At 35.7% G+C, this 20,245-nt stretch overlaps 1 protein-coding gene across 2 annotated transcripts in view; it reads right to left on the reverse strand.

The window, feature by feature from the left end:
* rasa1a (RAS p21 protein activator (GTPase activating protein) 1a) overlaps window positions 1-20,245 on the reverse strand; it is a 45,079-nt gene that overhangs the window by 21,291 nt on the left and 3,543 nt on the right. For both annotated transcript variants that reach the window (XM_059550175.1, XM_059550174.1), the window contains exons 2-6: window positions 3,212-3,364; window positions 1,990-2,125; window positions 1,753-1,823; window positions 413-530; window positions 272-303 (exon numbers count right to left, since the gene is read on the reverse strand). In XM_059550175.1, coding sequence (XP_059406158.1) covers window positions 272-303; window positions 413-530; window positions 1,753-1,823; window positions 1,990-2,125; window positions 3,212-3,364 — 510 coding nt within the window. The remainder of the gene's footprint in view (window positions 1-271; window positions 304-412; window positions 531-1,752; window positions 1,824-1,989; window positions 2,126-3,211; window positions 3,365-20,245) is intronic.

Raw genomic sequence — 20,245 nt, forward strand, 5'->3', positions numbered from 1 at the left:
CAGCACCCCGAGGCCCTGTGAGTCAAGTCTGAGTCAGAGCAGCCTACTACGGTCACAGCACAAGGGATCAAGCCACCTCTATCAAAGCTGCTCTCTGATCAGATCAACAGCCTGAGGCTCAAACACTCCTATTCAGTGCAGCGTTTCTCCCTGATTCTGACAGATGTTTCTTCTGCTATGGAACAATGAACTATCTAAAACTAACGGGGCAGAAGTGATACGCATGCAAAACTAAACAAAGATATACTGGTCTTATACTATATATACTTACATTTTTCCCTCATGGGGATCCTCTTCTCGTCCCTGAAAATACATTCAAATGAATCTTTCAATTAATGTGCAAATTCCAAAGGATGTTTGCGGAAAGGTTTTATAAGGCGCTTTTAAAGGACAAAAGCTCAAAGACACTTACCACCTCCTCAACAAGATCATCCACGATAAGGCCCTGTTCTTCGGTCCGAACATTGGTTACCCACATCCAACCATCTTCCAGTTCATTGTGAACGATAAAAATGTCTCCTTTGAGAAAACTTGAGCAAGACAATAAGGTATACAATTATATAAAAGAGAAAAATAGACAATGGAATGAAATGACAACACACTTTTTATCATTTTAGATCATAATGATTCTAAAAAGTTATCCTATCCTGTTACTCTTCAGAGTTTTTTTTTTCTTTCTGACAATCAGCTGTTGCATTTTGAATGTAAAACTATACACATGAAAACACTATATGGCCCTAAGAGGTAACACTTTATGATGTATTTATTATTATTATTATTATTATTATTATTATTAGGCAGCTTAAAAATTAAAAAAATTAGGAAGGGAATTAGTCTATTACACAGGATTTCCCAGCTTCAGTTGCAATCTAAATTGCTTTCCTGCAATGTTACTTTTTGTAACTTCCTGTAAGAGCCATTGAATACCACAGAGGAAGAAGATCATTCCAAGCAGCTACTCCGGTGAATAGTCTCAATCCTGCTCAGTCACATTTTAAATGTCCTCTCTATTTAACACATCTGACTACTATCAGCAGCTCATTACAGGAGGCTCAAAAAGTTGTCCTGCATCCAAATATGCCAGCTTCCCTTCTACACAGTAATAGCCTTAAATAGCAGGCAATAATAACTGGATGACCTACTGCTTTCTCCCAACATTCCATAGTCATAAGGACACTTTAATATTGCATGAGGCCACAGGTAAGTCATCTTATGTATAAATGGTGGGGAAACAGCAACACGGCTGTCACTGTAGGTCACATTAGAAAGTATACATTGTGGATGTAGAATGTCCAAATTGTATTCAAACTACACACATGAATACTTGAGTGGGTGCAATGAGTTCAGCATGAAATGGATCGAGTTGTAATACTGAATTTAAAGCCAGAATTAGTTTGAATTAGGACTGCACGATAATGGTTAAACTGATCATCACAATTATTTTGGTAAAAAAAAATATATATATATATAATTATTCAGTAACGTTCTCATTTGAGAAATTTATTTTTACATTTTATCAGAATTATGTCTGCTAAAATAAAGAGAGCATCAACGGGTTTATTTGACCCTTTTTAGGAGGATTTAAACTCCTCACACTTCACAACCCCAAGCATGAAAGCCAGTGCATAATAAGTGCAGGATAAATAGCCAAAAGGTCTTGATTTCACTTTCACTCCCTCAAACATGCAGAACACTAGCTTGGTTTCTGAAATGTGATACTGGATGAGGTTTAAGAAAGTTTTTATATTTCACCTGATCTCATCAGTTTCTGGCACTTTGGTGTATGGAAGTATGGCCCTCACTCGTCGCCGGTCCTCTACTGGCTGGAAGGAGAATGAAAGGTTATAGCAACACCACAAGGGAGCATGACAAACATTACCACTATGATGATCAGCACTGAAAAATCTACAAAGCACACTCCTGCTTCTGGATGCACAAACTCAGATATAGCAACGAATACGAGGAGCATTGTAGAAGATCTTATCGTACCTCTGGGGGAGCCACTGGAGACGACAGTTTTTCACCTTTCAGTAGACAAGACACATAGCTGTAGTAACCAATGAGGTCTGACAGGGACGAGAAGCGTCGTCCACCGATGTAGTAATCTCCACACATCGCAATGATCCTAAACACACACACAAAGCACAAACTGTTTTGCCTTTCTGCATTAAAATTACAATGCCTGAATGAATTTGACTTACATTTACTGCAATAAAGAATTTATTTAGGCCTACTTCTGAGAGCCTTCCCATATAAAAATAAAACAAGCACAAAAGCATTTGTAGTGGCTGTAAAACTCAAGTTGTGAATGTTTATTCAACTGCAACAAGAAAAGACACTCTTAGAAGCATTTGCCACGTAGAATGGAATTAATATATTACCAAAAGACTTGTTTGCTTACTGCATGCTTCTTTATAAATCAGTCATTGAGCTTAACAAGTTTGTTCTTTACTGATGGAAAAATGCCTTGAGTATACAGTGTTTAAATGTCATCTATTATTTACTTCCACTCAAGCTTCTGTGCTTATCTACCTTATACTTGGCTCTCATGATTATTTGCTTGCAATGCTCCTCATCTGTTCCTCATTTAAACACACTACTGTTTAAAAGTTTGGGGCATCTAGATTTTTTGCTAGAAATTAGTACATTTAATTCAGCAAGGATGTATTCAATGAATAAAAGGTTTAATAATGACAACTTCAATGTTAAAAAAAGAAAAGAATTCAGAAAAAAATAGCCTGGTTTGCATTAAAATATTATTCATTAAATAACACTGATAAATACATGTTTTTTGCGCAACAAACCAGCATATTAAAATGATTTTTGTAGCATCATGTAACAGTAGCAGGAAAATTCATATTTGCTGTCAAAGGAAAAAAATGGCATTATAGAAAGAGAGAGTGAGAGGAAATATATATATATATAGTAAAGTTATTTTAAATTGTGATTTTTCACAGTATTTCTTATTAAATAAAGGCACCTTTGAAAACTTTTGTACATGTGCAAGACATTAAGTAAAAAATACATAACATTTTAATAAATATTTACATTTTAAATCATTTCAAATAATTCACATTTCTATTGCATTAAGACTCACAATGGGACTGTAGCATTAGTCTCTACAATATTCTGGCCTATAGAAATAGGCATGTACAGTATTGGGGATCTGTGAGCTTCAGTGAAACATTATGATCCAGAAAGCACAGCTCACCTGAAGTGATTGACCACATTGGTCACGCTGAGAAAGGACAGTACGAAGGATCCAGGTCGGCGGTCACTTTCCCTGATGAGGTAGCTGCCCGGTGTCCTAGCCTGACGCAATCGCTCTTCTGCAATGGTTCTGTCCAACATTCCATGGTACCATCTGAAAGAAAGAAAGCACAGATGACGGAAGTTAGTCGGCAGTAAATCAGGTTTTAGTGTCTTCCTATTTGGTCCATCAGCATTGATTTAATGCAGCCCTGAATGTTGGAAAAATGCTGAAGCAGGTTTTTTAAAAGGATCTTTTTGGCATGCTGACATAATCAATCCTATATTTAGTACATTTTATACCAAATCACTTTCCAGATTTTTCGAAAAAGCTCTGCTGAAATGCTGTAACTCTGTAAAAAGAGGCTTGCAGAGATTGCTTTTGATTTTAAGAAAGAAAAAAAAATGTAAGCTGCCATTTCACTCAGAGATATGACAGGGCTCCCGCTGCAATATTTCTCTCCACAAAAACTCATGCGGAAATATCCAAAGTGAAATATTGCTCAAAAAAAAAAAAAAAAAAAGCGCCTCAGCACAGCGAGAAAATGTAAAAAGCTTTTACTGCAGAGCCTCGGTCGTCAAAAACATGGGGCTCTCTAAATTAAACAGCAGCTTTTCTAACAACACTGGTTAATTTTTCAGTGATTTTAGATCCTTGCAGAAAAAGGGGCAAAAAAATTAAAAAGAACAACTCTTGCCTGATTTTAGTGTTTTGCAACAGAGGGTCAAAGACAGAGAGTAAAAGAACAACTGACATCTATACAGATACAAAAATCCAATTAACCATTGTGAATCCACATAAACCCACTGTAGCTCCATTATAACTGTATGTAAGCGTAAAGCAGAAAACACACATGAAAGATCGATCACTGGCATGTGAGCGTTAAGGATGAAAACGGTTAATATTAAATGCAGCTTTTATTATACTGTTTATTTAAGAAATATACAACTCATCTTGCAGTAATGTTCCTACTCGTCCCACAGCCAGTTTTATTTAGTTATGAGCTTTATGGAAGCCAAAGATTCCAAGTGAACCACGCACTGCGGATAAAACGTAACTATAATAGACAACACAAGAAAACCGTTAGGCAAGTAAACTGCTTATCCAGTGGGTTACGCATACATAGTAATAGCTTGGTCTGCTTTCATATTTGCTCTTTCTCTCTTTCAGAAAAAAAAGGTTTTAAAAATGGTTTAAAGAAAATTAAATAATCTTGGAATACAAAGTTTTATCTAATAAAAAGTAAAAATAGAACACTAAAAACTCAATTAAATTGTTTTAAACTCTACAAGAGAATTGAACAATCCCAATATGGAAAAAATGGATTTTCATTTTGAGATTTGCTAAAGATTACTACATCCAGCTGCGTTATTAAATCAAAATGTTAAAATATAGGAAATAAGCATGCACAATTAAATATCCAATTAATAATAATAATACAAAAAAAAACAGAAATAACATGATAACACAAAACCTTATATATTGAATATTCTTTTTAAATATACAATTAAAAACAAGAAAAAATAAAACATTTCTATACTAGGGCTGTCACTTTTGTGAAAAGTCTAATTCGAACGGATATCAAATATCTACGTGCCCTACGGGCTACTAGCTATTATTTGCTTGATTTGGTCATGGGCCTACGCTACAATACGTCTAGAGTGCCCTCTACTGGATAAGATGGCAAAGAAGAAAATAAAAAACAAACGGTCTAATCATAGACTGTAAAAATGCGCTACACATGGCATTTTAAAAACCGGATATTTTATTTATAGTTCTATTATGGATATTTCACAATGTTCGAATGTATATTCGAATATCGAATAAAAAGTGACAGCCCTTTTCTGTACGTGTCGAAAATGTTGCCCACTCCTTGAATTAAATGTCAAAGGGTCCTTGCAAAAAGAAGCCAAGCAGAAGTGTCCTCTGAAACTTTCAGAAATAAAAAAGGCATTTGATAAACATCATGATTTTGCACGCCCACTGTGGTTCAGAGTATTTCTAAAATTAAAACATGTAAGCCAACTAATAAATAAATAAATACACACTTAAAACACCTCATGGTACATCTGCACTTAAATTTTAATGTTTAGACTCGTTTGGCTGCACAGTTAATCTCATTCAAACTGATAAGAACAGCAAGTCAATACGCACTTCAAACATGGCACAAAAACTAGACAAAGTCAATTACAGCATAAAAGTCAGTACATGTGTGTGTGTGTGTTGATGTGGTGAAGAGGAAGTGATTGCAAGTGAATAGAGGAGGTGGGAGATGAGAGTGAGAACAACGGTGATATTTAGAGTCTTGCCCATGATGAAATGTCACACTGACTGCAGACAGCATGATATCATGTGGGCAAGCAGCTCTCCCACACTCAAACTCACTGTATTCATACAGAAGCATATGCGGTGTAGTTTGTGCTGAATGTCAGTTTTCTGTGGACATTTTCTAAAGTTGTGATTGCGACAGTCCCAAGCTCCCCTTATAGCACATATTATACAGTCCAAAAAGTAAAAACTGATGATTTACAAGATGAAAAATACACTTGGTCATGTAAACTATTGGCCCATTTTATCAGCCACAGTGATAAAGAGCGTAGGCGTAATTTGCACACTGCAAGCTTAACTAGGCTAAGCTCTTCCTTCCCTCTATATTAAGTTATTGAATATGCGGGCTCTGTGAAGCAGTTCTTTGACTAAAACTGCACTGTTAGCAGAAGGAGAGTCCCTCATAATTCCCGGAGGCTGCATTTTGTTCTCAGTGGGACTGCCTCGCAGCTCTGTACGCTATGAAATGACATCAGTAATACAGGGTTATTAGTGCTCTATTAAAACGTCAGCGGTCAAATAATTCATAGGCTCCTGAAAACACAGATGTGGGGACCAGATGAAGCGGGACATCAATATTGGCCATCATAACGTACAAGCAACAAAAGCCACACACCCTTGATGTCTGTTCACACCAACAAGCCTTTAGATGAAAAGTTAAATGACAATACTGAGACCATTACATATTCCACCATTGTAATGCCATTATTCCTTATTTAGAGAGTGATAACATTACTTACAAATATAAATTATGATATTTTAGTATAATATTATCATACAATAAACATATATTTTATAGTTCTGTTTGGTTTAGGGAAAGTACTGTAAGTTTTTTGTTTGTTTGTTTTTAAGCTCTTTTATGCTCACCAAGGCATATTATTTGAATTTCAATTATCTAGCTAAATCTTCATGGTATTGTGTAAAAAAAAAAAAAAAAAAAAGTCATTTTAAAGACCACCGATTATAAAATCATAATGTAACAGCATAAAATGTAAGGAGGCCTACACACTTCCAAATGACAACAAACTTTTAATTTTTGAGAATATTTAGATCATGGAAATTAACTATCCAAATATTAGATACCTTAAAAACCTTAATAAATAGTACAATTTTTTTTTATTATTATTATTTAACAAAAAGTGCAAAGTAATGAGTAGAAAAAAAAGAAAAATGCACAATGAACTTGTATGGAGTTTTTTTTCCATCTACAGATTTTTCCCGGACCTTCTTTTCTCTGTAAATGAAGGGTGCACACTAATGTTGAAAAACACAATCACTAACTTACTTAGCAGTCAGATGTCTGTATGCACAAAGGCACAAATCCCTAAACAAGACCAAATCTGCAGATGAAACTTTTTTTTGATGAAGCTTGTTTTAAATTTGAACAAGCTTCTCACCTCTACACTAGGGCTGGACGATTATGGCCTAAAATCAAAACCTCGATTAATTGAACATTTTACCTCGATTACGATTAATGAATGATTATTTTGTTTGTTTTGTTTTTTTGCCCTCATAGTTCACTGACAAGGTTTGTACTGTAAATATGATTGACTATTAAAGGTGAGATATTTTTTCCTATTGAAAGAGCGATCTGACATCATAGCTCACTATCAGCAGTTATTTTATCTTCGTATGTTCGTACCATTTCTTACAGATTACTGCTTGGTGTAAGAGATAAATAAAGATCAAATAAAGATAAATTAGCACAGTACCAGTACGAGTGATGGTGTGTGTGAATTAGTCATACCGTCTCTATATTATTGTGAAGCTGTGGGTTGTAAATAGCCTAGTTCCTTCAAAAGTAGAAAAATATGCTATAATAAGTTTTGAGATTCCAAGCTACTTTAGTGATAAATCACAGGACAGCGCTGACAACTAGTTTCTGCATTCCTCTGTGCGCGCGATCTTCACTGCTACTGTTTATATGAGTGTTCGTGCCACAATGCAGCTGTGCGAACTAGGGCTGTCAAAATGGCTGAAAAACTAAATTTGAATTTGCAATTAAATATATTTATATTTAAAATGCATAATTTTAGTTAGGGTGAATAAAAGCTTTTGGGTTCTTAGGCCACAAGAGGGCGCAGTGGGCAAAATATTACTAATGCACATTTATTCAAAGCATAAGAAAATATGACTGTGAAAAAAGTGCATAATATTTAAAATAATGTTTATAAACCAATTATAATTAAGTAGCTTAAAGAACTATAAACAAAACAGCCCCATGTGTGCAAGCATAGTTTAATTAAAAGGGGTGAAAGCCATTAAATGACTTGAGACTTGACCGAATGCAATATTTTGTTTGCGGAACATATGAATTTTCGTGTTTCCAAACGAACATATTAAGTGGTGGAAGTCTTCGCGTTCAGTGCAAATTCCGCCCTGCAGCTGATTCTAAGGCCGGTGACACACTGGCTGTGTGGCGTGAGCATGTCGCTTCTGCTGCGTGTCAGTTGCGTGACGGCTGCTTCACGTTTTCTGTGTCTTTACACACCAGAATCGGAGCCTGACGCGGCGCTGGCGTGCTGCTGCTACTGTAGGTGACATAGAGGGAGGCCGCCGAGGCGCCGACAGACCAGGATCTTGTCTTCACGACAACAATATCTATACTTCAGGTTGAGCATAAATATAAAGCCTACTGATAAAGGACACAGGTCTAAAAACTGAAACTGTTGATGCTGCACTTTACACTTTGGAAAAGTTATATATATTTTTTAAATATGAGCAGGCCTACAAGCTGGGATTGGTAATGCTGCACTGTAATCATAGTTATTTATTCATATTTTTCATTATATTTTATTATATGATATTGGTTTGAGACAGAGTATTTTATTTAGTGGAGAACTTTGCAGCAGTATTTTATTTCTTATTCTTTTTTTATTTTATATATATTTTATTAAAAAATATTTTAAAAAAAGTGTAAACAAATTGTTAAAAAAAAAAAAGTTTATAGTAATAAACAACCTGCAGTTTAATGTTTGCATTTCTTTCCCTTACTGTACCGCAAATGAACCGAACCGTGACTTTAAAACCGAGGTACGTACCGAACCGTGATTTTTGCGTACCGTTACACCCCTAACACACATACATATACATACATACATACATACATATACATATATACACATACTAGTGTTGTCAAAAGACCCGGTACTTCGGTACCAAGTCGGTACTAAAAAATTTAAATGTGACGTTACCAGGTTTCTTTAAGTACCGGTAGTACCGAGGTCCCGTTCAAACCCGGTTCTTGACGCATACAGCGCTATGATTTCCGCGAAGCAGAAAACGAGGACGGAATCTCAAAATCCAGTCATGAAAATGAAACTATGAAAATATGGACAGTCACGGAACTTGTCAAAGTTAGCATAAATTAATCAAATCATATCTCCATATGGACCAATATCGGTAAATGTTAAGCCGCAAAAGTTGTTGAAATATGAATCCTGCATGTTCTGTGTGAATGATCGAATGGCAGAGATGTACGGGTTTGTTTACTACATAGACTGAAGCGCGTGACGTTTGCATTAATTTCAGCATCTGAGCTTCAGCGTTCTCTCTCCATCAAGTGATCTGTACTTTTCGATTCACGTCAATATGCCGGTTTTTCTAGTAGTGGGCAGAGCTAATGCGCAAATGGCAATTTCATTGGCTGGCATTCATCTATTACCGTCCCTGTTTTGATTTCAGCAAATCAGTTTGACCGATCGCATACAACGTGATTAATATTCATGAACCCAGCAGTTCATCAATCCATAGTGCATTGTATATTGTTAGTATGGTAGTAGAATTAGTAGCAGTATTATCTTTTAATAATAATTCATATGATCTATTACTATTTTTTTTTTTTACAGAAACCCTCAATGACCAAAAATATTTTAAGCATCACCACCAGTCTTAAGTTCAGTTAAAATGACAAATATGCATTCATTAAAAGTTCATTTTTACATAAAGGCATTGTGCTACTAAATATTACTATTATTTAGTAAAATGTATGTGATACTGCTACTACTGTTGAAAAAATTAATACAACTTTATTTTTTAAAGAAATAAATCACAAAATATTTCTTCCATGTTTTAATTTTAATAGCAAATCCCCTTCATTTACCAAAAATAAAATGTGTTTAAATTTCATAAAAAGACAAATTAAATTTGGGTGAAACTTGTTTACTGTTTTTCATAATTATATACCTTGTAGAAAAACTTTAAACACAATTGTAAATAAGTATAAAGAATGGCATTGGTTTTATTTTTAGTGATAAAAAGTTTTTTAATCTTAATTAATTTTTTTTAATTAGCATATTTTTGTGTTTTGCTTTGGTACCGAAATTGGTACAGAGAACCGTGGATTTTCACTGGTATCGGTACCGAATACTGAAATTTTGGTACCGTGACAACACAAACACATACATATATACATATATACATACATACATACATATATATATATATATATATAAGGGATGGGCCACGATTTTCGAATATTCGATTAGTCGATTTTATGACTGAATATTGATTAGGCTGTGCGATAATTTTCGAAGGATGTGAACCGTGCCCGAGTACACAGTACACATAGTACACAGTTACCTTGTTTAATTTCTTAATTTAAGTTATATATTTTTTGTTCTATTTGTGTTATTTATAATAAGTAAATCTACTATTAAGTGACTGATGTCAGACTCATTTGGAATAATAAAGTTTATTGTTAAATTGTTAAAATACCCTGGCTCCACTACATAGACCTATGTTTTTCACACATAAGTGCTTGGTCACCACATTTGGGTTATCATTGCAAAAAATGTGTTTATGTATATATATTCTGTTTATGTAGGCTGTATACTATATTCTATATACAGTACCAGTCAAAAGTTTGGACTCACGAATCGGAAGTAAAATGATATTATAACTATTTTATTTTGCTTTTTAAACATTGGTAAGAAATCATTACATGTGATCATTTTATTCTACTGACTAGTTTTTAGCAATAAAAAAAGAAGAAAAAAAATGAAAATGTTTTGTGAGACGAAAAAAAAAAACTCAACTGTTGGATTAGATGACATCTAATACATCGCAGCTATAATATGACAGCTTGCTTTTGCATATCAACATCAGATCTGCAGAACAAATATGTCTAACATTTTTACATACTGTTTGCAAACTAAAACAGAATGTCATTTAGGGTAGGCTGCTTAAAAACCGTGCTTTAAAGACAAATTCTCAATATAACTGCGACCAAGAGCAGACATCTAGAGAACTGACACTTCACCTTTAACATCTTAATAATGGTTACACTCTAGCCCAACAGTCTGCCTATTTTCCAGCACAGACCAAAGGCCAGATGCTCTCAAACTGAGCATCTTCAATAAGTACCTCAAGAGCTCTGCAGCTACACATTTGCATTTGAGATGACTGAAGCTAATATATATCAAGCATGACTGTGAAAGTCTGTCGCCTCAAACTCGACTCGTGCAAAAGCAGAGGAACAGGAAGTGTGCTGAGGTGGACAGGTGACACTTTCTCAATAACACTCAAACCACTCACATGCCTTGATACTCAAAGCCCTTTTTGTGCCTCGCCGTAATGGAAATCAACTGATATATGCAGCACAGCTGACAAAAATAAATGATTACAACCACAGACAGCAGCGAGTCATCAGCAACTTCATTCACAGCTTTGACACAACTTCGCTCTGAATTATAAATAGGAGTGAGAACAATGCACTAGTTCAGTGTGTGCTCGTTAGCCCACAAACAGGACATTATAATGACACTTCACAAGAAAAGTGGTACTTCACACGTGAAGTGAAAAAGCTCTTTTGGCTGCCAAATTAACCCAATAATGGTGCATTTCCAGTGCATGGTACGGCACTGTACAGTTCAGTATGGTTCACTTTTGGGGGGTTTTCCACTTGGTACAGTACCTGATACTTTCTTTAGTACCACATCGGTTGAGGTTCCAAGTGAACCATACCTTTACCAAAACGTGATGTGTAAACTATACTGATCATGGACTGACCGGAGAGAATCATCACTACCTGCGTCACTGAACTTGTGACACAAACACAACAGAACCACTAGATTTAAATCAGCACAGCCAGCGAAGGAGCGAACGCAACTGTTTTGAACGGGCACACTTTTTTTTTAACAACCCCCAAAAAAATTTCCGTTGTCTGTTGAGTACAGACGTACGTCTCCTTGATAACAGAGGAGCGGATCCAGTGTGATCTTGATGGGGTGACGTGGAATGAAAAAGTTGTTTCACGAATCACGGCAGTAGAGGCAGCACAACAATAACAACATGTGAATACTCTAAAGCGGTCATAAACTGCAGTGGAGAGCCGTTCCGTACTTAGCTGTGCCGAGCCGAGTTGTACCACGCAGTGGAAAAGCGCCATAAGAGAGTGAAAGTTCCAGCATTCAAGCACAATTCTCTCGATTTAATCGATTTAATCGATTAAAATCGATTATTAAAATAGTTGTCAACTAATTTGGTCATCGATTAGTTGCTAAACAACTTTTATTTGCCGTAAGCGGCTCATTTTGTGCATATTTTAAATCTGCAGTGTGGCAGTAATGAGCCACCGCAGGGTTTTATTCAGCCAGTAAAGCAGGAGTAGCGAATAGCCAATAGCTGGCCTCATTTTATGTCACGTGCTTCCCGAACTGCGTCTGCAGCATTCAGCGAGATGCTGGAGACAGACGGCAGTGGAGTAAGCTTAAGAAAGAAAAAGAAAGAAAAAGAAAAAAGCGGAAGATAAAACTAATCGAACGAAGTCATCCAAAGTGTGGGAGTACTTTACTTTGAGCTTTCAAAAAAAGAAGAGTAACCTGTAAACTCTGCACTACTGAACTGTTTAAGACTTTTATTTGTGCAGATTCTCCAGTACAATGTTGTTTGCAAATGTTCAGTCGTAAAAGCTAATAACATTGCTTTTTAACAGTTAACATTTAAAGATTTACAAACATGTTCTGTGTTCAGTTGGTCATTTACCAGTTCATAATTCAGTCTTGCAGCCTTATTATGACTGAATGAGAGAGGTAAAAGTTTAAATGTATTTGAAATGCACTTTTTTTTCTCTAAGTATTCACTGCTCTTTTTCACACAGCAGGTTTTTTTGTGTGTGTCAAATTGTTTTTTTTTTCTGGACAACCTTCTGATGGATCTTACTTTAAAATGTGAGTTCCATTCAGGTTTCATGCCACTGGCACTTTATTCGAAGGATTGTTTACAATTTCACAGCATAAGCTATAAAGCTGTTTCCCAGGTATAAGTTGTGTGTTTACAGGAAAAAAATAATAAAATGCAATGTACTGCAAATTTATTCTGTTTTATTCTTATTCTTAGTGAAAATATGTTCTGAAAGATTCCTTAATAAGCTTTGTTTGGGATGTTAAACTACTTTAGGAGCCCTAAGGACTGCCATGGTGAAAACATTATTTGAAATCTTGTGAAATTTGCTAGTGTATGGGTCAGTGTTTTGATTGCAGAAGAGTTTGACAAAGGATTACTAACACATAATAAAACAAAACTCCAGGTATATTTTTGATGAGGATATGACAATGCAAAATGGTTAAAATCTCTAAAAGTCTTTGTTGAATGATAAAGACCCTTTGTTAATAATTTAATTGGAAAAAATGGGCAAAACTCAAATATAAGTATATAAAGATTAATCGATTAATCGTAAAAATAATCGACAGAATCGATTATCAAAATAATCGTTAGTTGCAGCCCTAAATGACTTACTTGTAAAAGTATCTTTCCCCAACATTGGTTAGGAGTTCTAATTAGGAGGAGGACAGTATTCTTCCTGGATGTTTCATCTTCATAGCTGGCTAGCTGAAAACAAAACATGACCTTTCTGCGATTAGTTCATCCCAGCTATCAGAAAAGGAGCTGGTCCTCTCAATTTACTACACTTCATCTTGGAGGAAACGAGGGCAGAGCAGGCTTGTTGAGACTTGATTAAGCAGTTGTATTCGCTCTCTCAAGTAGTTTCAACTCATCCATCTCGCTCAATGGGTTTCGAATACCTCAAAAACACCTCTAAAGAGGTCACGTCACCGCTCATCAGCATGACAGAGTAATGAATCTGCACAGCCTTATGTTACCAGTGCCCTTCCACTATATTGTCCGCTGTCACGAGCCCATCTCTCATTCTGAGGACAGAGGACACCAAAAATCCTGATGATCTCCATCTGAACCCCAGAAAAATAGCATTCCTGATGTGAAAACTTCATGACAGTTTGAAACTGATGAATTATCAACTTTGCCCTCAAATGGTTTAAAACATTTATAATGAAGAAAAACATCAATAATTCATCAACTCTATGGAACCACGCTCAACTACAAATTTGTCAGTTTAACATCTGTCCACCTGACAATCACTCATCATTTGAAATAAGACAATGTATTAGTATTTAATCACTAAACTCATAGTTTATACTACAAAAATTATAAATATATAAAATAAATATACAAAATATATGTAAAATAATGTATAAAATATATACAAATTATAGTATAAAATATATTTCACAATCTCCAGCGCCAATTAGGGCTAGGCTAACTAACTAAGCTTAAAACAAATCCATATTTTTAGGCAGTATAAAATATAACAATATTAATGCATTTGATCAAATTAGTTTAAGGTTTTTTTTTCTCAAAGGAATCTATCCATCTATCTATCCATCTATCTATCTATCCATCCATCCATCTATCCGCAGTAATGGTAAAACCACGTGTTTCATCTTGAATCAAAGTGTTGAATTATTCCAGCTTTTATAATAGTTTTTGATTGAGTCATAAAAATGTATTGAAAGATCCAATTTTAAAGCAGTTTTTGCTTATTTTAAATCAGAGATGATATTAAAACATTTATCTTAATGCACATTCATTGTCAATTTATGATGAATGTGCAATAAATCGTCCAGCTCTGGTCAGAACTGTGCTCATCAATTTTAATAAAAGCACAGAAGTGTTTTTATTATTATTAAAAATGTATATTTTTTTTATTATAATGGAACAGACAAGACAAAAAGGGCAAAACTGAAAATATGGATGTTTTTCACTCCATATTCTGTGAGTCTGATTTCCGGACGGCAGCGTTCGTGTCTCACTTACGCTGAATTCATCCTCTGCTGCATCCTGGGCTCTCGGGCTCGCTCTCACACTCTCACAAAGTAATCCCGCTCAGCTGCTTAGTCGCCGGGGTCCGTCTCACCAGACAAACCTCCCATTTGGTCGTCGCCATGTCCCAAAGAAACCTGCTGTTAGAGTGCCCTCACCGCACAGCTCTTTAAGTCAGTGGGCAGAAACTCGAGTGGAGATGGGGCTCCACCTCACATATGGCTGGCACAGTCTTAGCTGATGTCCAAAAGTGAAATAATCCAAGCTGGTTATCACTCCATTGAGGGAACGATTTAACTAAGAGATGCTGGAGAATGAAGAATCTGCCTTTGATGTCCTTCCTCTGTGAAGGCGTCGCTCAAATAATTCAAAGTATGAAACGGCTCAGCAAAAGAGAGCAGGCAGGGTGGGAAGGGAGGGGACAAATGGGATGTGAGATGCTAAAAGCAGTGGGAGGACACAAAGTCACCACCCTTGTGTTGTTCACTATGTGTGTAAATAATGGTAGAGTTTTTAGTTTTGGATAAACTTTTTGGCATCCCACCCTCTTCAAATTCAAACTCAAGCTTTCTTTTTTAATTCCAACATAAAAAAAATACTACACTCTGTAAATGAGCAAACTCTGCAGGTCAGAACATCAGTGACCCACTGGTTTGCTCAACAACTAACTATTATATAAATTGCCTGGACTAGCTATGCATTTTTTCCAGAAGTTTCCACACTGGAAAAAAAAGGTGGAGATGTGCAGGGTCTGGGAGCAGCTGCCAAACAGCTTTGTTTTTCTTCACACATGATGGAGTGTCACAGCTTGTTAGAGTCAGCACACGGGACTGTCCTCCAGCACACAGATAGATGACTAAAGAGCCCATCTTCAGCTAGCAGTTACTGTGCGGCAGGAGCCGAAATGGGGTCAAGCAAGGGATGGATAATACATCCTCAAGACCTGTACGCTGATCCACAAATCTGCTGCTAGTTGAAAAAAGGTTTGTGTCTTTTTCAAATAAACCAAAGTCACTGCTAAGTGAAAGATTTTAAACTTGAGACTGCTCCTAAAGTTAAATAATTTGCAAACTCCTTTCATGTCCTACAAATTTAAATCGATTTATCATCAGCTTTCTAGTGTTAGTGACTAAATTTAAATCGGAATACTTTACACTGTGATTTGAAATCTTATAAACTCTTATTTTAAACAATAGCTCTGCTCCAAAATCTAATAAGATGAAGTCAAGAGTTTGAGGAATACATTACAGGAGTTTTCTCCATATTGTGAATTTCAATGGGACCCAACGGGTTGAAGGTCCAAATTGCAGTTTTAATGCAGCTACAAAAGACCCTTATTCCTTAGCCGGGATCATGTAGAGCCCTTTGAAGCTGCATTGAAACTGCAATTTGGACCTTCAACCCATTGGTCCCACTGGAGTCCACTATATTATGGAGAAAAATCCAGGAATGTTTTCCTCAAAAACCTTAATTTCTTTTCAACTGAAGAACGAAATATATGAACATCTTGGATGCGATGGGGTTGAGTAAATTATCATGGTTTTTTTTTTGGAAGTGAAGGCACCACCACCACAAATATCCTTTGCAGATTTGACAATCACAGACTGTATTGAGTTTTGGGCTGTATTGAGTATATTCAATCCAATTGAATCATGCAGGAGAATTGTTGGTTATAATTAAAATTGGGAGTATTTCTTGTTAATTAAAAACAGATATTTTTACCTAAAATGCGTTTATGCTAGGGCTGCATGAGTAATCGCATGCAATTGTCATGCGTGTCTCATTAGTAAAGCCGGTTCTGTGATTAGCGGTAAATGTCCATCACCTGCTTTCAAATGGAGCGGCACTTAATAGACAGAGCCGTAGTTAGCTGACAAGCTATGCAATATCGCGTTCGTAATCGCAGGTGAATCGCATGTGATTCAGTTTATGTAGCCCTAGTTTATGCTATTAAAATGTACAAACTAGCTCTAAAGTATTGCTTTGTTCATTTTGCATTGCTATCACTGTTATAAATAGTTTCTGTTGCTAGTTTGACATACAGAGTATTAAGCATAATTATTTTTGTGTTCCAAAAAAAAAAGAAAATTTCAGATTATTCAGTTTTTGAAATACATTGCTAATATGCATGCAATCTCACTAACATTTGACATTTAGGACATTTATTTTTTATTTTTTTGGTCTTTAAACAATCAATGAAAGAGCTGAGCCTTTACAGCATTAGACCTTTTACAGTAAATGTGGAAAACATCATATCAGCTTGGCCTACATGACCTATGTTCTTATCAACAGAAATTAATAGATGTCCATGAACAGCCAGGGAATTATCGGAAATGTGTAAAGCTTGAAAAAATCCTGGTGTTCATGTTTTAAAACATGCAATAAGGAGGTGGTTAAGAGTAAATGCAGATTACTTATTAAGACCAATTTAGAAATGGTTAAAAACAATCCTTGTCAAATAAAACTGCTGCTTCAACTAAACACATAAGGTCATGAATGCAGTCAAAAACAATGAATTAGAGAAGTTGTTCAAAAAAAAAAAAGAGGAAAGAGAAGACTTTTCTACCACATAAGCCTCTTGACTGTGTGAAGAACATATTTCACCACAGCGGCCAGCAGTTTCTGCAATTGGCTGTGCTACTTGGCATTCCAAAGTCCCTGTTATTTCTTAAAAAGAAGGCAATTAACAAGGATGGATGCTCAATTAGCCCCTGACAGAGAGTGAGTTTGTTGAACAATTGCAGACACAATGTGCACCACTGTTGATCTCCAAATCAAACTCTCTCTCTCTTTCCAGCTCTTAAAGGGAAACTCTTTATGACTCCAAATCCATTCTAATCTTTGTGGAAACAAAATCAACTTGCTCTCTCTCCACAGTGCTGTTTGTTTGCGTTCAAGGCCCGGTGCTACAAAGAAGAAATGCCCCGCCCTTCACATGCTCTCTTTGTTAAAAAGTAGAAAGCATCTGTGAAATATTTATTTCACTGCTGGCATCATTGTTTATGAATGAAGTGCACAGCAGAGAGGCGTGAATGATTGTGGCACTAACTTTAGTCACACATTCTGACACGCGGGACCGCATCCAACCTGGAGAATGTGTACCACACTGCACTGCCATTCAACCTACTTCTTTGAGAAAACACTGAAACAACTGCCTCAGTTTAAAAGAAAACTGAAAGTGGATCTGGAAATGATGAAATCAAGAGAATATGCAGCTATACTCGTTATACAGGTTATGCACTGCCTGCACAAGAAGCAGTCTTTTTTGACATCCTGGTGTCAAAATATACACCAAAAATAAAACAAGCTTTCAAGTTGTTAATGTCACCTACATCGCATGGGACACTCATGTGCTTCCTCTTCACTGCAAAGGTGTTGCATATTTTAGACGTGCACTGAGCTATAAGCCAACACAGGCTTCTATTATGTTGCAGCCTAAGCTATTTTGAGCAGATAAGGGCTGAAATGTGCATTACACCTCATCATGGTGCAAATTCAGCAGTCGTTGAGTGCATACAATAATATAAGCTTATGGAGCACCTCTGGTACTGAATCGGTGCATCAGAGAGCAACACTGCCCAGCCTTATAGGCAGTCGAGTCTGTCACAGTAAATCATCTGGAAGCTCTGGGGAAACTTTCGTAATAATTGGGTCACCAGTCTACGGCAAGTGTATCTCAAGAGCTAACAACTGTATACAGTAGAGTGGCAGGGCACAATTTAAAAGTCAAACTTATAAAATCACTGTAGAATGTCTTCTATGATCTTTGTTTTTTTTCCTCTTTTGAACTGTGCAGCACTAAAGAAAAAGAAAAACATCTGAAAAAGCCATGTTTGATACTGAAAGACAAAATAAATCGCCCCCACGCTTTCTGTGACAACTTTGAGCACTTTCAAAGAAACCACTGGCAACCAACAGGAAATGATATCTGAATTATCATTGCAAAATTCCTTGAATCACAATTATTGCTTTAAAGTTGGAGTAAGAGCTGCTGTCAAATCATAGGCAGGTCTCTTATTAATGTTATCATGCTTTGCTTTGATCAATGAAACAATGTACTGGCTTTTTCCTGCATAGAGAATTATGAGGCGGCCGCTGTCCTGACATTTTATCCTAACCTACAGATTTTCCTACCAGGGTGTAGTGCTTATGCGCACATTAATATTGTGTCCTCAGTCTAAACAACTATAATGTATCTGCATTACTGTAAGGGTAGGTTTAGACTTTAATAAAAACAATTGTCCAATAAACTAATTGGTGGGAAAAAAATATCTATTGTTGGTTTCCTGTAGCTGTATACCTTTTAGCTACAACCGAATATAGGCCTAACACATAATAACCGTATTTGCATTACTGTAAGGGTAGGTTTAGAGTTGAGGTAGGTATAGACGTTAACAAACCATAACTTTACAGTAGAATTTTTCGTTGTTGAATTGTACTACCCACTGTTTTAGTGGGAGGTAGGAAAATCTGACAGGGTAGGACAAATCGACAGAACACCGCCTCTGCAAAATTTTGTGCCGCCTCTGGTTGTCCACAAAACTCAGAGAGGCCGTCATGTGCAAGCATCACTGAATTGCTTCCATTAGAGCTTTTAGTTTATATTTGGAAATATACAGATATTTTTATACAAGTTTACTTTATTTCTTTACACAGAATCATAATTTCTATTAGTTTTTGCACTGATTTACGCGATCTGATGAGCATTAACTCATATTAGGTGATCATATCTCTGTATGAATGAATGACGCGCGCTTCCGTTTATTACATGCACACAATGCTCGCGGTGATTTCAGCATTTGTCGTCTCACTAAATGAGGATATAAATATACAAACAACATCTCCAGAACTGCTCTGAGAGTCACTTCATGAGTATTTTATGATTTAACTAGAGTTAAACTAGCGTCTTATGATTTACACACAAAAGGTATTCAGGGCAACCCGTCAAAATAAAAGTCTGGTTTACCTTGAATACATTGCAGCAGAAATATGACTTTTTTTTTCAGCAAAATGTACATACTACTTCTACTAAAATTATTACAACTTTTTTTTTTAAGGAATGATCACACAACATTTCTTCCATGTTTTAATTTTAATATTGAATCCCCTTTGCTTGCCAAAAAAAAAATAATAATAATAATGGTTCAATAATTTAAAGATAAGTTAATGTTTTACGCCTTCATTTGATAACCAGATACATAATACAGAATTTCTGAGGAAAAATAAAAATTAAACATTTAATAAGGCTATTTTAAGATTAAATGTGAAGAAATTAAGTAATTTTTATGCATTCAAATAATTAGACATGCTACAACACAGAATTTGGTATCAATAAAACATATGGTGAAAGAAATGAAAATATTTCATTGTGCCCTAAACATGTCATTTTTGACAAACTTTTAATAAACTGATGTGACTGTATAAGTTCCATGATTTTAATTAATTAGACATTCTTTTTGATAGTTAAATGTCATTTTATGATTAAAAAGGATTCTAGAAAAATTAGAACGAAATTTGGGAAAAAATGTAACATTTCATATGGCCCTA

The sequence above is a fragment of the Carassius carassius genome, chromosome 5, assembly GCF_963082965.1.
Source record: "Carassius carassius chromosome 5, fCarCar2.1, whole genome shotgun sequence".
Lineage (NCBI taxonomy): Eukaryota > Metazoa > Chordata > Actinopteri > Cypriniformes > Cyprinidae > Carassius > Carassius carassius.